The sequence below is a fragment of the Bos grunniens genome, chromosome 5, assembly GCF_055505025.1.
Source record: "Bos grunniens cultivar Pamir isolate PY7600 chromosome 5, Bosgru_T2T1.0, whole genome shotgun sequence".
Classification (NCBI taxonomy): domain Eukaryota; kingdom Metazoa; phylum Chordata; class Mammalia; order Artiodactyla; family Bovidae; genus Bos; species Bos grunniens.
Genome location: NC_141169.1, coordinates 55409505 through 55431795, shown reverse-complemented (window position 1 = coordinate 55431795; position 22291 = coordinate 55409505). Strand labels below are relative to the sequence as shown.

At 41.6% G+C, this 22291-nt stretch overlaps 1 protein-coding gene across 5 annotated transcripts in view; it reads right to left on the bottom strand.

The window, feature by feature from the left end:
• LRIG3 (leucine rich repeats and immunoglobulin like domains 3) overlaps window positions 1-14563 on the bottom strand; it is a 53102-nt gene extending 38539 nt beyond the window's left edge. For 4 of the 5 annotated variants that reach the window (XM_086403927.1, XM_086403928.1, XM_086403929.1 and 1 more), the window contains exons 1-3: window positions 12719-13248; window positions 6796-6867; window positions 6427-6501 (exon numbers count right to left, since the gene is read on the bottom strand). In XM_086403927.1, coding sequence (XP_086260053.1) covers window positions 6427-6501; window positions 6796-6867; window positions 12719-12954 — 383 coding nt within the window. In that variant the 5' untranslated portion in view covers window positions 12955-13248. Of the gene's footprint in view, window positions 1-6426; window positions 6502-6795; window positions 6868-12718; window positions 13249-14106 lie in introns of those variants that run through there. The other variant, XM_086403931.1, reaches the window with a different exon arrangement.
• Between the last annotated feature and the right edge of the window lie 7728 nt (window positions 14564-22291).

Here is a 22291-nt window from a genome sequence, read left to right as displayed (position 1 = left end):
GCATGCGTGTGCCAACTCCCTTTGGTCACATCCAACTCTTTGTGACCTTATGGACTGTAGCCTGTCAGGCTCCCTTGTCCATTTTATTTATTCAAGAATACTGGATTCTCCAGGCAAGAATACTGGAGTAGGTTGCCATGGCCTTCTCCAGGGGATCTTCCTGATCCAGATATTGAACCTGTGTCTCTTACATCTCCTGCATTGGCAGGCAGGTTCTAGCATCACCACCATGTGCTCAGTTGTATTCAACTCTTTGTGACCCCAAGCACTGTAGCCTGCAAGGCTCCTCTGTCCATGGAATTTTCCAGGCAAGAATATTGGAATGGGTTGCCATTTCCTACTCCAGGGGATCATCCTAACCCAGGGACCAAACTCTCTTCTCCTGTGTCTCCTACACTGCAGGTGGATTCTTTACCACTAAGCCATTGGGGAAGCCCTTGAACCCTTGAAACACTAACAAACGTATTTTTATGCAGACATGTATCCTGTCTCTCTCAATAATTCTTGTAGGGCCAGTTTTCCCTGTGGTGTTTGGACAGATCCATTTTGTGTTTTATGGTTTTGTATTCTGAATTTTTAGTTCAGGACCTGATGAAATAGTTCATTCACATACATTTCAGGCCCATTGGGCTAGAAAACACCTCTATTTCTGAAGACCAAAATCAGCCTCCGTGGGCTGAGACAGACAAACTTTGAAAGACAAACAGAAAGGGAGATTTTATCTACTGCACACTTTCATTTCACACATACTCCATGACATGTGATCACCACATAAGATTGGTGAGTTGAATCCTTTGGCTACTTAAATTACTTCTCTTGTAAATTACTTCTCTTGTGTTTTTCTTTCCTTTAATCATTATTATTGTGGTTGTTATCATGTATTTTATTCATTGCCAAGCATGCATAACTGAACACCAGTAAGATACAGGTATGCTTTTTCTCCACTGTAAATTTTTAGCCTTTGCTATGGACTAAGTCTCTAGGAGATTTGTTTGAATAATACTAAGTATAGGAGCTGTTCCACAAATACTCCTTAATTCAATTCACATATTAATTAAACACTGATTGTATGCCATAGGGGATTCCCAGGTGGCACTAGTGGTAAAGAATCTGCTTGCCTATGCAGAAAACATAAGAGAAGCAGATTCCATCCCTAGGTTGGGAAGATCCTCTGGAGGAAGGCATGGGAACCCACTCCAGTGTTCTTGCCTGAAGAATTCCCATGGACAGGAGCCTGGCAGGCTCCAACCCATAGGGTCGCAAAGAGTAGGACACGACTGAAGTGACTGAGCACACATGCGTGCATGTATGTATGTATGTATGCCATGAAGTGAAGTTGCTCAGTCGTGTCCGACTCTTTGCAACCCCGTGGACTGTAGCCTACCAGGCTTCTCTGTCCATGGGATTCTCCAGGCAAGAAAACTGGAGTGGGTTACTATTTCCTTCTTCAGGGGATCTTCCCAACCCAGGGATCGAACCCAGGTCTCCCACATTAGAGGCAGACGCTTTAACCTCTGAGCCATAAAACCTGCATTAAGTGCTAGGGAAAATGAGTCAAACCCAGAGGTGTCATGATAGAGGAGGAAAATAAGACAAAATCATTTTATGGCTACATCACAGGTGAATATACAAGGCAAGAAGGGACTGGAACAGGACAGGGGAGGCTTAAGGACAGGACCCCTTCCTTCCCCCACATACCACTCAGGACACTTTTCATGGCTCCCTCCCTCACCTGCAGGCCCTGAATCAAGTGTTACCTTCCCAGTGAGCTGCTCCCTTTAATCACATTTAAAACTGTAAACCCTCCTCCTCATCTACCACACACACTCCTTTACATCCTCTCTCCCTGGCACTTAGCATCTTCTGACCACATCTTCCACTTATTTTATTTCCTTCCTTTTTCCCTGAGAAGGTCAGCCCCAAGATGGCACAACTTCTGATTTGTTCAGTATTGAACCTCCATCTTCGAACAGTACCGAGCACAGAGCAGGTCTTGGAAATCTTCAAAAATCAGCCTTCCCGACCACCCTAAAGGGCAGCTGACTCTCTATCCCTCTGCTCTTTCTTTTTCTTCACAGCCATTATCGAAGAACTGAAGTTATCTTTTAAAGTTTGTTTACTAATTTTCTCTCATCCCTCCACTTGGATGGAAGCTTCATGATAAGAGGAAGTTTTTCTGCTTTGTTCACTTGTGTCCCAGGCACACTAAACAGAAGCTGGCACCATTTGTTTCTTCCATAAATTCTGGCTGAATTAATGGTGGCTCGTTTCCACCGAGCACTCAGTCTATGGCAGTCAGGTTTCACTGTATTCTCTCCCCCAGTCTTCACAACAATCCAACGAGGTGGGCACTATTATTTCCCTCATTTTACAGAGTAGGAAGTACGGACTGTACCCTGCCCGAGGTTGCAAACTGGCAAAGAGAAGAGCTGGCAATTAACTGCAAGCCATTCAACTTGCGTTTTGCTTCTAATCACTGTTCTGCTGAACTGATGGCAGCTGCACTGCAGGAGAACGGTGCCACCATCACTCCAGGGCAGCTGTAGTGGCTTCTTCATCATCTGGCTCCTTTAAGCCCCTCTCCTGGCCATTGCCATTCTCCACACTAGAGTCTGAGTGATATTTTCCAATGGCAAAACTGATCATCTCACTCTTCTTTAAATCTCTTCAATGGCAGTCCATCATCCATAGATCACACATGTTGAGGTCCCACTGGCAAAGTGATCAATATTTATGATAACCTCCCTAGAAGGATGATACTGTCATCTCTGGAAAAATGACAGGTTATGAAGAAAAGGATGGACTTCAGAGAAATGATCCACTTTTGAGATGATAATGAGAAAAGGCTTGTTTGGTCATGATAAGCTGACTCTATCAGTAATTTAGAAAGATTTATGTAATAGCAGAGTCTCAGCAAGGTAGATGTCTTAAAATGGATCTACTTGGGCCCCACCAAAAAGCATTAATCTAGGTACATCTTTGACATTCCTTGACTTAAATCTTTTCAGGTCTTAAGATACCAGGCAAAGCATCTGCATTTTGGACAGTATCATATAAACCATCAGTCAAGATAAGACCCAACTAGCTCTACTGAATGACCAATAAGGCCTCTTTGGTTCAACAGTAATGCTACATAACTTACAGATTCAAATCTGCCCTAACTCAGGCCACAGGTTTCAAAAATGTCCAATGTGCAACTTCCCTGGCAGCCCAGTGGTTAAGACTGCCGCAACGTCCAGTGCAAGGGGCATGGGTTTGATCTCTGATAGGCGAACTAATAAGATCTCACATGTCTGCACCCCTCCAAAATAGAAAAACAAAAATGTCCAGTGCTTGGGCAGCTTATGCCACATGACAAGAAGCCAGAAGAACGATTACATCTGATAAAATCACCTTGCTTATGCCAGGTCAACAGTTTTAGTACAGAATATGCTCATTCCAAAAATTATTCCATTTCTTCCCTTAAAATATACCATCCTGCCATGTGTGGCTAGGAAATGAGGAAAAGTAAACACAAAACACAAACCACATTTTGCTCCTAGCATGTGAGACTTTTGAACTAGTGCTTTGTGGGATTCAGAGGAAAGCAAGCCTATTCAGGCTTCTCACATCCTGAAAGTTCCCTAATATGGTCAGAGATGAGTTTTGCTAGAGGGGAAGCTCAATGCTCATCCACCCATCATCCCAAGATGCTGGCATTCTACCAGGCTTCCTTGACATTATCAGAACTGGTCCCCAACTGAAATAATCTCTGGCCAAGAGGTGACAGTTGACCCAATATTAGCTGCTGGCTCTTGCGGCTGAGAGAAGAGGAGGGTCTTACCAGGCACAGTCTTCCCTGCGTCCAACCTCTCCAGCCAGGAGGAGCCCCCACCACACAGAGCAGCAAGTGTATGAGCACTGACATTAAACCTCAGGCTCAGGGTTCCCTGGTGGTCCAGCGGTTAAGAATCTGCCTGCCAATGCAGGAGACATGGGTTCAATTCCTGGTCAGCGAAGATCCCATGTGCCATAGGGTGACTAAAGCCACGTGCCACAACTACTGAAGTCTGAACACTCTAGAGCTCGAAGCCACCACAAGGAGAAGCCTGAGCACCACAACTAGAGCGTCATCCCTGCTCACTGCAATTAGACAAAGCCCATGTGCAGCAACGAGACCGAGTGAAGCCAAAAAATAAATAAATGAAAATTTAAAAAAATCTTATGCTCAAGACTACAAATGAGTTTTTTTTTTTTTTAACACATCTTCAAATTATTTAACTTGCACAAATTACCCAGAAAAATGTTTTCCCTCACAAAATGTTTTTTAAAAATCTCAAGAGAAGTCAAACAGTCTGGGGACCTACCGAAAAAATATGGGATTTAATGGTGGTGCCATAGCAAATTTCTAATCTGAGCCACGTTATATAGTTTAACAATTTTTTTTTTTTGGAAATTTCAGAAACCTATTTAAGTACTGCCTTTCAGCTCTGGTTATTTTTCAAGTGCATCTATATAAACTTAAACAGTCTACCCTACACCAGACAGAAATTAACAGTGCTTTAGAAACAATGACCGTGTATTACAAAATCCGAAAAAAAAGCCTAGAGAAGAAAACAAAACATTTATAGAGAACAGCCAGGAAAGTAAATTTTTCAAGACACTTCATAGGTATTAAAAACAATTTTTACTATGCACATTGAATTAGCAGGCCCATGAGGTAAATTACTCTTTACAGAGTCTATGTAATCTAGGTAGTAAACAGGATCTACCATTTTATTAGAGGAACAAAGCAATCCCTGGTTAGATGCACTACAACAAATTAAGGGAAAAGAAAGTGAGATTATTCAAATTCAGGAAAGATTACTCAGCATTCACTAAGGTGAAAGGCAAACAAAAACATGAAGAAGAGCGCAAATATTGAAGGTTTCTAATTTTCCAGATGTCATTTCAATTTTCTAATTACAAAATTATAGCTTTAAAATGTAAAACCACCAGGTTACTTACTTCTGATAGAACTTTCTAATTTCCTTACAAGTTCTTTCGCTTTCAACTCTATACCATGTGCAAAAGAATACTGTTTTCTCCTCAACCCACCCAGATTCTAAAACCCCACTGCAGACCCTCTCAACCATGAAGCGTGCAATGACCCTCAAGACCCTTTCAACATGCTGACAGGATCTGCCAATACACAGGGCAAGGACAGCGGGGCGAGGAAGTGTCATTCCCTGGGATTTAAATAGGCCCCCCTTGGTCAAATGAGAACAGCGAGATATTAAAGATACAAAAAGCACTGCTCCATTCAGACTCCAACATTTTAAACAACTGGGAAAGACAAAACAGGTATGAACACTAGCATAAAAATCTTTCTTTAAATTCGGTGTTTATTTGTCAAATACCAACTTTTTCTTTTATTCCTTTCTGTTTCTGATCTTTGGAAAAACCACATCAGTATCAAATGTCACTCAGTTCTTATTCAAACAGAGGAAAGCAGACACAGCGGCTGCACCCGTGACTTAGCTGACCTGGGCTCTCAGTAAAAACAAACCTCTATAAATCACCAGATGTAAGCAATTGGGTAGTGATCACTTTAATTAATTGAACATCAGCTTTCCTGAAATTTACTGTATAATTTCAACCCTCCCAATACCTTTCCCAGATGCAACTAACAATGGTGGTTTTTTTCCCTTAAGTTGTTTAAAGGAGGAAAACATTTTTAACTTCGGGGGCTTAAATGTATTTTTAAATTAATCAAGATGGATGTGGTAGACTACTTCATTTTAGAAATCAAACCATGCTCCTTCAAAATGACTTTAAAGGCTGAAAGTCAAAATTATTCTAAAACATCTCCAATGTGTAAATATAAACACATCATCTGACCTAATAATACAGAAAAATGTAACACAATTTTAATCTTATTTGAAAACTCAGATATGTAAAAGGACATGCAATGATATTTCTAACTTCAATCATCTATTGAATTTTAACCATATTAAGTGAATAGTTTGATGTTTCTCAACTAGATTTCCACTGCAGGTGCCACACTTAAAAGAGGATAGCCCAATGCTTTCTTTTCCACTCCATTTCTCCTCCCCAAATAGCTTATTCTCCATGGAACTATGTAACACTGGATCCATAGATCCCATGCCAACCATTGAGTGATACCAGAATTTAAGTCCTAGTCTACCATAATCAAATCTTCTCTGTCGTGTGAAGGTGGCTTCTCTGAATCTTGGAGGTCACAGCAGCAAAGGATGGCAATGTATAAAGCATCCTTGCTACAATGATACTCAAAATTTAGGAGAGAAAAAGAGAGAGGCTAGGAAGCAAGTCAACCAGTTTAAAGGAAGCATATTGTACTTGTAAGATCTGTAGTCTAGCCCATATGAAACTGCTCCCCATGGTCCATGCAAACATACATGTGAAATCCTTCTAACATCCACTTACAAGGAGAGAAGTGTAATATTTGCTGTAACTGGTCCTAAATTTGGAATGGTCTCCAATTCATTGTTGTTCAGTTTCCTATAAATGCCAAAGAGAGAGAGAGAGAGAGAAGCTGATTAATTTACAATCTGTATTCCGTAAAGGTGAAAACGTTATAAATTCATTTAAAGATCCCTCTCCCAAGTTAAAGGTTTTAAATATTAGGTTGGCCAAAAAGTTCACTCCAGTTTTTCCATAAGATGGTATGGAAAAACCTGAATGAACTTTTTGGTCAACCCAACAATTATTGTAACCCAAATGCTCTTTACAATCAAATACTGTGATGGATAATATATTTGATTCAAATCTCAAACAGGAAAGAGCTGAACTCACACTTCTCGAAGGCTGTGAAGGTGGCTCAAGGAACTTGCCTTGATGAAAGACAATCTGTTGTGACTTAAGTCCCTGTGGGGGAAAAAAATAAATAAACAAATAAAATTGTAAGTAGTTTCCAAAAATCACTAACAGTGCTTAATGATGTGCAAGACAGAGTGGATTTACGAACTCTCTCTCAACACCAGCTACAACATGAGAAATAATTGGTCTGTCCTGTCCATAAACTAGAGGGCAAAATCCAAAATACAAACTCTTGAGGACAAAATTAGTTTAGGAGGCTGGCAGATTCAAATGCTCCAAGCCCGCAAATGTTTTAGGAGATGGTTTTTGGCCCAGGGTGAACAGATCTTTGTGAACTGGTTGTTTTGCCTCACCCTCCCCACCCCCTGCCATCTCCTCACTTCCAACTTGATATGATGAAGTCATAGCTTATGAAAAGTGGCTAATTAGGCAGGTTGCTGAAACTCAAATGTCTAAAGAAACCTTTTTATTATGGTAAAACTAAGTATCAAAGTCCTTATTACTGTCAAAGAAAATAGAAATTGCTTTTCATACGTATTTGTTTCCCTGGATTAAGGCACCAAATTATTTAAAGTACTGGGGGCTGTGTGTGTGTGTTGAGAGGGCAGGAAACAACCCAACTTCTGTGTGTGCGCGTGTGTGTGCGTGTGTACTGCAAGGATAGGAAACAACCCAACCTTTGCTTTCCTGATTTCCCCAAATCTCAATATCTTAATATAGTGCGTAATTTAAAGCACATCAACCACCTAACACAGTTAAGCAGACTGTTCAGAACCCGTGATCAGGTTTCTTTTCAATCGTTAAAATCAGAGATTCCTTATAACTTAGTAACATTTCTACAGGACATCAGTATTTAAAAGAAAGCAAAACCAAACTCCTACATGTTCAGTGTTCTAGGACAGGCCATCAGCTCAGCACTCAAGAGTCAAAATGTGAAACAAAATCTGGCAAAATACTTGGTTATACTGACTATGTGCCTTCAAACTGATCTAAAGAAAATGACATGGCTGAACATCTACTGAAGACCAGCCTGACAGACAGGATGGGCGAAAGCTCTCCCACTGAAAAATGTGTACCCAATCCTACCAGATTAATTTCTTCAGTGTTTAAAAGTGAAGATTTTAAAATAACCCAAGTTAGAGATAACCAAGCTTGACTGGAGAAGAACAGGAACCATGTGTTATATGCCACTCCCCCTGCCTGCCCCCTGCCAAAAAAAAAAAAATGCAGAGAAATCACATTCAGAGAAGCCCAGTGTTACTCTGTGTACATCCATTAAGTAACAATTAGAAATCAGAGATCCTTTTTCAGTCTTTGCATTTTTGGTTTTGAGAATAAACCTGGATCTATTTCACCTAAAAGGAAAAAAAAAGTAATTTTTTTTTTTTTTTTGCAAAGGTTTTATTTGAAACATGTTTGCCCAAAGACCTACCAGACAGCAACAGACATGAGTAGATTTGTTCTGGTAGAGTTATAACATGAAGGGGAAAAAAAAAACAAAAACCTGGCACAGTCTTTAAACTATAAAAGTCCAGCAATTACAACCACTGCCGTGCATGCTCCCCACGCTGGAGCCAGACACTTTCCCTCACGGCCCAGCTCGAGTCCATCTGGAGTTCATCAAGGAAACCGTGAGTCCAACGACTCACGTTCGGATTCAGACAAAAACCTGTGTGCTTTTAGCACCACAGACAGTCACAGATTTCCCACGGGCTTTAAAAAAACAACCAAGGAAAAGAGGCCTTCACCTGGGAGGTAGCCTGAATCAACAGAAAGGCTCATTTGGACTCACTTAACTAAAGAACGTTGCACTCAGCCTACTGGGCTGCATCCCTATTGTTCAGAGGAAAGGGGGCACCCATCTGGCATTTCCAGCTCACACAGGTGATTTCCTTTCTAATGAGAAAAAAACAAAAATTCCACTCTTTCATTTTTCTCAGGGCCACGCTGTGAGAAAAAGAAAAGTTAAAAAAGACGGAGTGCTTCAACTTTTTTCCTCCTCCCTACCAGCAGTGGAATGAAATCTCCAACAAAAGACCTTTAAAAAGAGAAACTGCCTTCAGAGAACAGGGCACATGCTGGGGACCCTTCATTTCTGATCCATAAGCAGGAGTAGGCAGCCTGAAATAGTTCAGTTACTGCAACACACTTCCATTCCTGAGTTTTGCGTACTATTAAAACCACAGTATATGTGGGAGAGAAAAAGAAACACCCCTGAAGTGACTCTTATTGCTAAATACTTGAAGTCTTGAAACTTTTAATGCACTTAAATTTAGGTTTCATACAGTTTATGTTTCAGAAATGATCCAAGGATGTCACATTTTGTAAATCTTCCCTTGTATTGTTTTTTATGGCTAGATCACTAAAAATACCACTAAAAACAGATTCAACTTATACAATGTCAATGTTTTCTGAAATCCCATTACAGTCAGTAAGGCAGGCAGATTCTTTGTTTTTAGAGTTCCAGTAATGAACATCCTCCCTAAGAAACCTTTTCTAAAAAAAACTTTTTGTAATGAGGTTAATAAATGGGAAAGGTGGTGAGGCAGAGAGGTGTTAACTATTTACCCAAAACTCAGCTGGCCAAACACCTGAAAACCAAACTCTACACAGGAGAGAGAAGTCTCTCTTCTTGCATATTAGCAAGCGGGTAAATATATATGAAAATAATTCATTTACAACATTTGGTCCCAGCTCTCATTTTCTTCCTTTTAGCATTTGGAAATCTGACTTCCAAGTCAAATTTTAAAATGCAAATCCCCGGCACAGCTTCTTAATCAATCCCACTGGGGCCTGTAGAGCTGCTAATTCAGCAGAAATCTGGAAAGCTGAAAAACAAAAAGCCAGGCTGTAGCTGTTTTAAGACACTGATCCAAAGTGACTCATAAATCAGCCTGCTATGTTCAAGTTTTCGTCTGGAAAATACAGAAAAACAGCTGTGAAAACCAGAAGGACTATTACCCCCCAACCCCAGCCCCAGTTCTAGTACGGACCAGAGGATTTATAACAGGCAGACACTAAAGAAGTCACACCAGCAGAAAGTACCTTCCAGACTTTTTTTTTTTTTTTGGCCTGAGCTCAGCTAACCCAAACCTTTCTATTGTGATAAGACAAATAATTCTGAAAATCCAGTGAGGTTTTAAAACTACCTGAAGCTCTTATTGACAACTGGGCAACTTTCCCCGCCTTTGGCTAAGTAAACATATTCTAACTAGCCTTCCTCTTTGGGTTCAGAACTCCTTGCAAGCACACAGTCTAGATGTAAACTCAAGTCTGCCTTTAAAGACAGTTGTAAGGATCGCTTCAAATAGTGACCGTTTTAAGAGCCACTTTCATTAAAGTATTAGAAGTTCCTTTTTTTTTTTAAAGACAACTGTGATATTATTATTTTACAGCTCAAACAATTCAACTTTTCACCCGTGGGATTTTTATGGCCCTAAATCACAACTGAATAAAGTGGAAAAAATACATACACACATGTGTATTAAAGAGAATAAATTTTTAACTTGCCAATTCAACAAATGAAACAAAAGGTATGCACCAAACTTTTTCTGAAGAATGCTCTCATGAACTATTCCTAAGGCAAACTTTGACTTTCTTAATTACCTGAGGAAAAGGAAGTTAAGATATGGGGAAGAACAACATGCATTTTGCTACGTATTTCTAAACTCGGGGCCAGTCTACCGAAAAGCTTTTCTAATTAATTAAAATTTAAGCAGCAGCTATCTTATGCCTCCTGTTCCAAACACCAAATAACAGAGAAGTTAAAGCTCAATTCTATGCATTTTGCTGCTCATTTCAAAGGTGGAGAGAGGAGACCTCTAGAGCTTTAGGCACAAACAAAAGAAACATTTACAATAAAGAAACCTGGACCACATGGTTTGGTGACAACTACAAAGTTGGTTAAAAGTCACACATGTACAAGAACGACAGAGCTGTCCAGTGAGTGATCACGGTGGGGCTTCTGACAACAGACCTAGCGCTTATTTGCACAAGTGGAACTTATTTTCACATACATTTAAGGAATGTGGACTTGTATTGAGACAATTTACTGCTGGCGGAAATGTAATTAAAGATTGTGCTAACCAAATAAACTGTAATTTGTTTTTAGTGTGCCACCAAATTATCTGGAAAACAAAATCCTAATTAGGTCAACTCCTTTTAAGACAATGTTTAAACAGGTATCAAACCCCTTTTGGTTTAACTCAACTTCTAATCAAGAGCACTACAGTTTTTTTTTTTTTGAAGACGTCCAGTTTTTTAAAAAGACATTCACACAAAAATATATTGCACACCGGCATGATCCAACAGGCCACTTAACTCGGAGAAACTACTGAAAGTTAGAGCACGTGAATGATCTGAGCCATTCTAAACACACCCCAGGAAGCACTATGTTCATTCTTTCTCAACCCTCTATTATTTATGTGTTCACCTCCAGTCATTCAAATGTTCAGTTCCACATGTTGTCAATAGAGCCATTCACAGCGCATGAATAAGGCAGCATGACCTCCACAAGAGGCAATTGAACAGAATTAGCCACAACTAATTGAAAGTCTCCCTGTTTTAGGTTAAAGTCCTTATCTCCTTCTTCAATTGTAATAAAAACTACTAAACAAGACATCCCATGATAAGAGATTACATATCAATCTAAAACTCTTTAACTTTTTTAAAAATTAAGGCACATCAACACAAAGCATACGCTTTCCCACAGTTGACAATTCTATATTCCACAAAAAAAGACTTTGGTGAGCATAGAGATTTAAAAACACAGTTTTTTAAACAACCTGTCCAAACTTTCTACCACTACTATTTGGAATGTTAGGATAGTTGACTATAAGTTTCAAGAGTTTCAAATCTCCACTACTACTCTGTTAGGCCCAAATCTGAGTATTAACGATGGACTGCACTTTTGCTTTTTTTCAACAGGATAGCTACTTAAAAGGAAAGAAAGAAATACAAGTTGTGACTGTTAACATTTTGCACCAGCCCTCCAATTTTAACAAAACGAGGGCTCGGAGAGAACAAGACGACGACATTTGGAAAAAATTAGCCTTTCCAACTAAACGACATTTTCTTCCTTGTTCTTTCACGCAGTTGGCAGTGATTTCAAGTTTTTCAGACTTCATACCTAGCATCCAAAAACTTGCATAACAGCACCCAGCGCTCTCTCCTAAACCGCCTGGTCGCGCTGAGAAGCCACAGAAATCACGCCTTCGGTTCTGAAAAAACTCTAGTTCCTTCCCTTCCATATCTACTGCTCAGTCTTGCCAACTTCTCACCGGAATGGGGATGTGCTACAGTTTGGTCGAAGAGGGGAATTTATGGAATTTACTAACGCGAAATTAAGCGAGGGTAAAGAACAACAAAATGATGTCTACCATTGCTTGGTTAAGGGACCTAATTGTTGAAAGGGCTTCCCAAACGAAAGAGCGCGCTCGATTACTATAGTGTTGGGAACGCAAAAGGTGACTTGAACCTGGTAGAAACTATAGTTGCGCCGCGGGATCATACTAGTAAAGTGAAAACAGAGAACTCAGGGTGGCCGAAGGGTGTCAGCTCTCCCGCCCCGGACTGGCAAGGCGCGCATCTGAGCCCCCTAGGCGAGCTCCGCACAGGACGCGGATTCTGCCCCCGGGAGTTGTCAGTGGCTCCATCCCGTCGCCCAAGTGCGGCCGGGTGGGGCAGGCCAGGGCCCACCTGCGCGGTCCGCCAAGCGCCAGGGGATGGAGAGAGACTGAGGCCCGGTCAGCTCCTTTTTCATCCCCAAGGGGCGCCGCTCGAGGCCTGGGCCAAGAGGAGGTGCCCCGGAAAAAGCTGCTGCGCGCCTAGCATCCTGGCCCCTAGCCTGCAGTCCCGAAACTCAAGCGGTTCCCCCTCCGCCCGTTGGAAGAACACTTACAGCCGAGCGATCCAGGACGGAAGCGGCTCGGGAAGGTGCGCCAGTCGCTGGCGACTGCAGTCCAGGAGGTCCCCGAAGCAGCGGCACGGAGCCGGACACTGGTGCTCAGCGCCGACCCCAGAAGGCGGCCCCAGCGCCTCGAGGCCGCCGCCCTCGGCCGGGCCCGCGTGCCCCAGCACCTCGCACAGCAGCAGCCCCAGCGCCGCCGCGAGCGCGCGGACCCTTGGCGCGCCCATCGTGGTCCCGCAGCTTCTAGCTCGGCCCGGGTCTCCGCAGGCGGCAGACACTCTGGGCCCGGCACCAACTTCCAGCCGGTAGTGGATGCCGGCGCTCTGGGCCGCCGGCGCGCGCCCCCCTCTCGCGCTCGCAGGTAAGCCCCTTTTTTCTTAGTCCAGGCAGCAGAGCTCTTTCGTGCTCCCGGGCAGCCACAGGGAAAACGAAAACAACGGCCAGCTGTGGCAGAGTTGCAGTGGGAGCAGCGTCCGCGCACCGAGGCCCTTCTTGCCGGCAAAAGAAACTTTTTCGCCTTCTCCTTGCCGCGGAGCGCCAAGTCCCCGTGCGCCGGAGCCGAGGGGCGGTGCTGCCCAGACCCGCGCGCTCCCATTGGCCAGCCCGGCCTGTAGCCCTCGCGGCCACGTGACAATAACAAGGTTCCCGCCCCCGGCCGGAGCGCGGGAGAAAGGGGAGCTGAGATTGTAGGAAATTCGGAGTTATATTTTCCAGCTTCTCGGGCCCCAAGTCTCCACTACGTCCTGGGAAACATATATCAAATGGAGTTGAAGAGAAAAAAGGAGTGAGCAAACAAGTGAGCACATTTTAGGCCAGCTTTCGGAGTAGGAGCTATTTCGGGGCACTTCAGGGGAGCAAAGTTAAGTTCTATTATTAGGAGACTTTGCATTCCAAATTTTAAAAAGAAGTATAAATTATCTTACCATTCACACAGGAAACAATGGTTTAAATAAAAATACAGTTGTTTTTTTTTTTTAATCTTAAACACTGGTTGGGTTTTCCCCCATATGTCAGCTCCAATAGTAAAACTAATTATAAAATGTAAAAGTCATGGTATTAGAAACGGTATACTGAGTTACATACAAATAGCCAGCCTTAGTGCATTGGATAGAGCTGGGCGGAAAGTGTGGGAAATGACCTCGTATACCGCAGTGGCAATCATAGATTGCATGCAATAAGTAAAAAAATAAATAAAACTGGTCACCATAATGTTTTAAAGCTAAATGAAATCAAGGGACCTTGGAGGAAAAATTAATATATGCACCATGGTTCACCTGTGCCTTGAGTGATGACAAATTATGATTGAGAATGCTCCCAGGCTAGAAGTAGTACTTGCCTTTTCCCTCTGCTGGGGGACGATTCAGGCCTACAGGACTTACCATTGAAGTCTGTCCTTTGACTCACCCTTGCAGGTGACTGCGGCCGCAGGAAATGATGGAGACCTCAGAGACCAAATGGGAATGCCCTCCTCCTCTGGGTGAGGAGATACAGCCATGGAAAGTAACTAACTTCTTTGTAGCAAAAACTGAAAACTTACTTTAAACTTTAAGGAATTCCCTGGCAGTCCAGTGGTTATGACACAGTGGGCTTCCACTGCAGGGGGCACAGGTTTGATCCCAAGTCAGGGAACTAAGATCCTGCAAGCTGTGTGGCCATGGTCAAAAAATAATAAAGTACCACCAAATCATCAGAGAGTTTACCATGTGGACTTCCCTGGCAATGCAGTGGTTGACTCCACATTTTCAGTGCAGGGAGGCGGGCATCAGACTGATCCCCTTGTCAGGGAAATAATATCCTACCTGCTGTTTGATACAATCAAAAGCTAAAGAATGAAAAAAAAAACCCAAAACTGTTCACCTCCACACACTGTTTCATGAGTGTCATCTGCCAAAGCATCCCTTGGGGCTGCTTAAACTGCTCATTACTGAGGAGTGGAAGCCGCTGGGAGAGGTGAGTTTAACTGCAACTCACACTCATTGATTTCCACTGTAGCCAATTACCAGAATGAACACTCAGATTCATGAGGGTGGGGAAAGATTCATCTCGGAAGTTGAAAGCCACCAGTTTAGATGTGACATCCCATTCTCTTCTTTCCAGCTACCATTGACATCCAGCCCACCACTTTTTTTTTTTTTGATGAGTTCAATTAGAAAATATTTATAATAAAGGCACTTCAGTCTTGAGTGATTATTTTGCCTACTTGGGTGTGGTCAAGGCATATCCCAGTTATGGTATAGATTTTCCAGCTCAGTCCCTCTCGTCTATTTTATATATGGGAAATCAGGCTTAGTGAATTGAATTGAAATTTTAAAAAAGAAGAAAGATGCCATTATACACATGCCATTAGGTGTAGGCATGGTGCCACCAGTATGGTGGCTTGCTCATTGATATGTCATGCCTGTGATAGATAGCTACCTCTTGGGGGTGGGTTGGCTCGTTTTCCTTCTGCATTCTCTACTCCTTATATTATTTCATCTTCTTTTGTGGAATTCCAGTTACATCCACATGCTGATATTTACCACATCCATATTTGTAGCCCAGATCTTTCTCCTAAACTCCAGACCCATATAGTCAACCACTCATAAGGTGTCTCAAATTGGATATTCAAATATAACAACATTTCTAGAATTGAATTTCACCACCCTTGAAGCTTATTCCTTTTCCTCCTGAATTTACTATCTCAAGGAAGGATACCTGCCTCCATTCAGATGACTACTGCCCTTTAGATTTCCTCATTCTCACCACCACCCCTGCAATCAACCAATTAGCAAGTCCTAATGAAACTAGCAGCTAAATACATCTCCTATCTCCACAGACATTATGCAAACTCAGCCCCTCATCAGCTCTTGCATGGTTGACTGCCACAGACTTTTTCCCATCTGGCATTCCAGTCCTTTCTCCACAGTGCAGTCAAGTGATATCACAAAAGCTCAAATCTGCTCCTGTAACTCCACTTCCTGGTTCCTGTCTCAGGCTCCCATTGTCCTCAAAGTAAAGTTTAAATTCCCTAGAGTGACTTATGGAGTATTCGGGTGTGCTTGGCCTCTGCTTGCCTCTTTAACTCATTTAATTTGCTCATCTCTCTTTTACTCTAGGACCTACTTGCAGTTCTCTTCCGTGCTGTGCTCTTTGCCTTTGGCCTTCCTTCACATACTGGTCCCTCTGTCCAGATCACTCTCTGCCCCTGTTCTGTCTGATTGGTTGGCCCTTCAACTTAAGCATCCTTATTTTGGAGATGGTTTCCATGAGTCCTGTTTTGGCTATCCCTCTAATGCATTCCCAGAACATCTAGTATTCACTGGAATGTAACTGGCCATTTCTACTCTAGTACTTCCTAACTAATGCTTAGAATTATTTCCACATAACCATGCTTCCTGTATATCCTTTAAGGGTTTACCAAGTATGTGCTGTTGATTAAGTTACTTAAATTTTCAGTACCTCGGTTTCTTCATCTGTAAGTTGGGAATACAATAAACACTCTCTTATTACTTGATTTCCATTCATCAGTTTACTGCATTAGCTGTCATTCTCTGCCCTCCTCTAAGATTTATGGACTAATGCCCAAGACAAGCGGAAATCCAGTGGCTACCAGCCCCTCCCCAGTACTCTATTTGCATGTTTTCTCCTACTCATTGTAATTCCAGACTTGTTCATATCTATAATTACTCAATTAAATTAAATATTGCATCAACCACATACAAGTGCAACCAGAAAGTAACTTCATTTCTATGATAATGAATTTGAAGCTTGGGAAAGCTTCTTTACAGATAATAACTAATACCCAGTGCTATCAGATTAGATTTGCATGAGACAATTGTAAAAATTGGGGAGAAATTGGAAATCTAGATTTCTTCACACAGATTGCTTTGCAAGCATCTTTAAGTTCTTGTTCCACTTTAAATTTTAAATTGGGAATCAATTAGCAGGGGGTGTTTTATGGTTGTGATTTGTGCTTATTCAGAACCTCACATGGTTTTTGAGAAAGTGGACTATGATGATACGGAATGGATGTGTTTCACATTAAATAAGGTTATTCTCCATCTCAATGGGCTTCCCAGGTGGCTCAGGGGTAAAGAATCTGCCTGCAATGTAGGAGACCTGGATTTGATCATAGGGTCAGGAAGGTTCCCTAGAGAAGGAAATGGCAACCCGCTCCAGTATTCTCACCTGGGAAATCCCATGGACAGAGGAACCACAGAGGAGTCCCACGGAACAGAGTCCATGGGATCACAAGAGTCAGATACAACTTAGCAACTGAGAAGGAACACCATCCCAGTATATCCTGAGCAATGCAGTCAATAGAAAGAGGAACTAGTCCTATGTGGGAGCTTTATTATTTTTTTTTTTTTAGTGGAGTGCAGTTTATTACACCAGCGGGCCCAAGGCAGAGTCTCCTCTTAGCCAAGGACCCCGACCAGCATTTGTGAAAATCTTTTATACCCCATTGAACATGTCTGAACCCACCACTCCTTTAAATCAATGTAATGTTTTCACCAGCTTCCCAAACCCTTCACAAAGTACAAGGCAGAACCTCCATGGCTTGTCTCCCTGAGCATAGATTGTTTTTGAGGTCTCTCACAGCCCTGTGTAGCTTCCTTTAGTATTGATATCTGAACAATAGGGATGAAGGCACAGCGCCAAGAAAAATGGTCTGTATTGGAGGGAAAAAAGAAACATAAAATTTTGTATAATTTCCCAAAATTTATCAGTGAATAACAATGATCCCAAAACACCCTTTATGTGTCACTGAATTCTCTGACCCTCTCGTGGTGTTGTTATTCTGTACACACACACACACACACACACACACACACAGAGTATTGTAGTATCAAATGGCAATTCTCAGCTCCTGTGTCTAATCTTTCATAAATAAGGATTTACTCTGAGGTGATCAGATTCATTTTGAATGTAGGTCTTTTAACATTTGGATTAAAACACTCAAGTGTTGAATTTCTCTACTCCTTAGAGGTTTATACTGGTTAACTGGGCAGTTGAAAATTGACTCTCCATTGGAAATGACCTAAATCACACGAGACAGTTTCTCATTTATAACTTTGTCCTGGAGAATGGCAAGGCCCATCCATTTTCAAAACAGCCTCCTACCGTCCATTCTGTGGTTAGCACAACTCAGCCCCAGTGCTCTTTTCAGTTTTTCTGTTGTTTTTTTCTCTCCCTCTGGCAAGTGTGAGACTTTCTTATCTTGAGTGCTGGCAAGGGCAATGACTCACCGATAAAAAGTAATAGAGGTGCTAAGCTGTCAGTTTTAACATCCAAGGACAAGAATGAAAGCTAAACACTCAGTACTTGCTTTATCATTACAATGAATGACACAGTTTGTGTAAGTGTGAACTGTGAAAAGGGAAAAGAGATAAGGCAGAGGAGGAAGAAAAGCACAAAAATCCCCAGATAATGATGCCAAGAAGCAAATGTTGCTGTACTCTGTAACCTAAACCATATCTTTTCCCATTCATTAAGGCATTTTAGAAGAAATAGATAACTCTCTTTTCTCACAAAAAAATGCCATGCTGCGCTTAAAGAGCAGGAGAATAAAATCTTACTTTGCATAACCCCTCCAAGGAACATGTCTGGACTCTTTAGAAAATATTTAGAAAAATGAAGATAGCCACCCATCTGTTTCTCTCAGTTGGCCAACTGTATGATGTTGCTTGAATTGAAAACAAACAGTGTTATCTGCATGTTCACTCAACTATAAATTAAACATATGCTGGCTTTTATTTTACTTATTTCTCAAGTCACCCTCTAGGAATAATATATGCTCTGAGGAAAACTCCTGTGATGGATGAAGCTGGGGTTCCCTGGAAATCACCTCAGTGGATGTTAGATCTACTGGGAGCTGTGAGCCCTGGAATGGGGGTGGGGGATGGGTGAAGGCTCAGGGCAGCTGTGACCCTCAGATTTTCTTCAATGGTGAGTGTCCTTCCCCAGCTCAGACCTTTCTGCTCTTTAAGTTTCTCCACTCATTTAAGGACCTCAGGATATTTTCTATTCTTCTTCCAAACATGTTCCATGTTTTTTTCTAGCTGATAGCAATAAGACTTCCCTGAGAATCTCAACACATAGGTAATAACCCACCCTGTCAGAAGTGCAGAAATCCAAATGCTTGGGAATTTGTTACTGAGGACACAAGGTGGTCCACAGTCTGACACTGAGGTCAGAAACCCTATAATCTTGGTTGACTGAACAACTCTATACTTCATTTTCTTTACCTGTAAAACAGGGTGAAGAATGACACGTGCTACACTATAAAGTCCCTGGTAGATTCTAGTTCCTATTACTTAACTCTCAAATTGCTGTTTTCTTTTCATTATTCAGGGAGATAAAGTGAGTTAACCACAGAAACGTTCTCCTGCTGGGATTATTGACTGATGGAATGTTGAAATTAAATAAACCTCAAGTATTTGTCCTAAAGTAACAGGAAAAGAATGAATGCTAAGATGGAAAAAAAAAAGCATTTTATAGCTTTCATATCAGACCTTTAATCTGTGCATTAAAACAGCATACTATACAGATCCTGAGATTTCTTAACAGGAATTTTATGCCATCTCAAAGTTAATAACTAAATTTGTTATGGTTTATGCCATGAGGTCAAAAAGAATGATTAGGCATATATACTAAAAATATTTCCTTCTCCCAGGAACTTTTCTGCAGAATATTTTTCTCCCACTTAGATGAACAGTTGGCCTACATACTCTTCTAAGAATTAATTTGAATTTCCAAACCAGGAAAGGGCTCATAAATGAGGTTCTTATTGCTTTTATTTATTGTTTCATTCTCTTACACGTTGGATATTTATGCAGACCTGATTATCAAATTGTTAAGGTCACTTTGTCGTGAATAATCTCACAATCAGGTCCCTTGCACTGAAAATTTTGCTTCTGTTCCTAAATCTCAGGATCACTATCAAATGACAAAATTCACAGTATCATTCTAAGTGTTTTCAGCTAGAGAATGAGAAGGATTTTTGGCTATATGGGGTTTGTTTCAACGTGACATGTACTTCTGTTACGCTGAAGGCAGGAAGAATACTTTCCTGCTAAAATCTCAAGTTTTTAGCCCAGAGCTTTACATGTTTCTATTATGTTTAAACACACATACAAAAAAATTTCCAGGGAAATACTGACATAGAGCGTGAAGAAGCTTTCAAGGGCACCTTGCTTATCTGCTTGCCCGGGGCACAACCATGTCTTCAGCAGGCAGCCTCCTCCACTCCCACAGCAGTGATTTCAGACTTGAACAACTTTTTCAGTCTGAGCATTCCTCTTTAGAGCCCAGTTAAATGAATTCCTCCTGCTCTTTTGCTGCCATTTGAGCTTTTATGCTTCTTCTAGGAAAAACAGAAATGATGGCCAGAAATATTCCTTAGCTTTTTTTCTCTGCAGGTTAAATAATTGCAGTTTTTTAAATTTAATTTTTATACAATTTTATATTGGAATGTAGTTAATTGACAATGTTGTATTAGTTTCAGGTGTACAGCTAAGTGATTCAATTATGCATATACTTGAATCTATTATTTTTCAAATTATTTTCCCATTTGGGTTATTATAGAATATTGAGCAGAGTTCCCTGTGTTATATAGTAGGTCCTTGTTATCTATTTTAAATATAGCAGTGTGTATGCTAAGTCACTTCATTCGTGTCCGACTCTGTGCGACCCCATAGATGGCAGCCCACCAGGCTCTGCGGTCCCTGGGATTCTCCAGGCAAGAACACTGGAGTAGGTTGCCCTTTCCTTCTCCAATGCATGAAAGTGAAAAGTGAAAGTGAAGTCGCTCAGTCGTGTCCAACTGGCAGCTACCCCATGGACTGCAGCCCACCAGGCTCCTCCGTCCATGGGAGTTTCCAGGCAAGAATACTGGAGTGGGGTGCCATTGCCTTCTCCCAGCAGTGTGTATACGTCAACCCAAACACCCAATCTTTCCCTGCCCCCTGCTCTCCCGTGTTAACCATAAATTCATTCTCTAAGTCTGTGAGTCTGTTTCTGTTTTGTAAATAAGTTCATTTGTATCACTTTGGGTGGATTCTGCATGTAAGTGATATCATATGATGTTTGTTTTTCTCTGTCTTACTTCACTTAGTATGATAATGTCCAGGTCCATCCGTGTTGTGCAAATGGCATTATTTCATTCTTTTTAATGGCTGAGTAATGTTCCATTATATATACATACCACATCTTCTTTATCCATTCATCTGTTGATGGACATTTAGGTTGCTTCCATGTCTTGGATATTGTAATCAGCATTGCAGTTTTCTCTGGATATATGCTCAGAGGTAGGATTGCTGGATCATATGGTAGCTCTATTTTTTTTTTTAAAGGACCCTCGATACTCGTCTCCATGGTGGCAGTACCAATTTACATTCCCACCAACAGTGCAGGAGGGTTCACTTTTCTCCACATGCTCTCCAGGGTTTCTGATGATAGCCATTCTGACCAGTGTGAGGTGATACCTCATTGTAGTTTTGATTTGTATTTCTCTAATAATTAGTGATGTTGAGCATCTTTTCATGTATATATCTTGGCCATCTATATGTCTTCTTTGGAGAAATGTCTAGTTAGGTCTTCTAGTTGCAGTTCTTCTTAATTCTTTCTCCCAAGTACTACTCATCCTCTAGAACCCTCATGAGGATCAGAAACGTCCTCTTTCTGTTTATTTGCCTTGTATGGTGGAGTGGAAGTAAGAGGTGCTTAGAGTTCCACAGATGGGGATGTTCAGTATTTGTCAAGCTCTCACCATTCTTACTATTGTCTAAATATTTCATACGTATTAACTCAGTTATTTCCTACAACTATCATGTAAGGCATCATCTCTATGTTACCAGATAAGGAAATTGAGGTATGGAGATGGAATTTGCCTGTGGTAGAGGGGGATTTGAACCCAGTCAATCCGACTTCACAGTGCACCCTCTTAACCACCATGCACACTGCTTTTCAGGGCTTCCCAGGTGGCTCAGTGGTAAAGAATCTGCCTGCTAGTGCGGGAGATGTAGGTTCAGTCCCTGGGTTGGGAAGATCCCCTGGAGAAGGAAATGACAACCCACTCCAATATTCTCGCCTGGAGAATTCCATGGACAGAGGAGCCTGGCAGGCTACAATCCATGGGGTTGCAAAGAGTCGGGCACGACTGAGCATGCACACACACTGCTTTTCATTGGCATCAGAAGAAGCAAGGGTCTTCCTTAGTGCTCAAGACAAGCAGGGAAACCTGCCAAGCAATTCTTGAAGTTGATCAATTGCAGTCACTCCTTCTCCTTTCTTTCATTCCTTTTTCCTTCCTTTCTTCATTGATCCAAGTTTCGGATGTATAGATCAGTCTTTATACAGATGTGTGAATTAGTCACTTAAGGTTCTGATTTGTAAAGATTGATATCCCTGCCTGGTTGTCAGTGTGATGCTTGAGATCTCAATGTTAGAGATTAACTGTATGTACGCAGGCGTGGCTGTTTCCCTAAAGTTCTCTTCTGTAATGTCAATACATCCCTACCTCCAGGTATATTGCATAAAGTGGCATTGGCATTTAGGGTCGGTGTTCTCTAAAACTATATATGG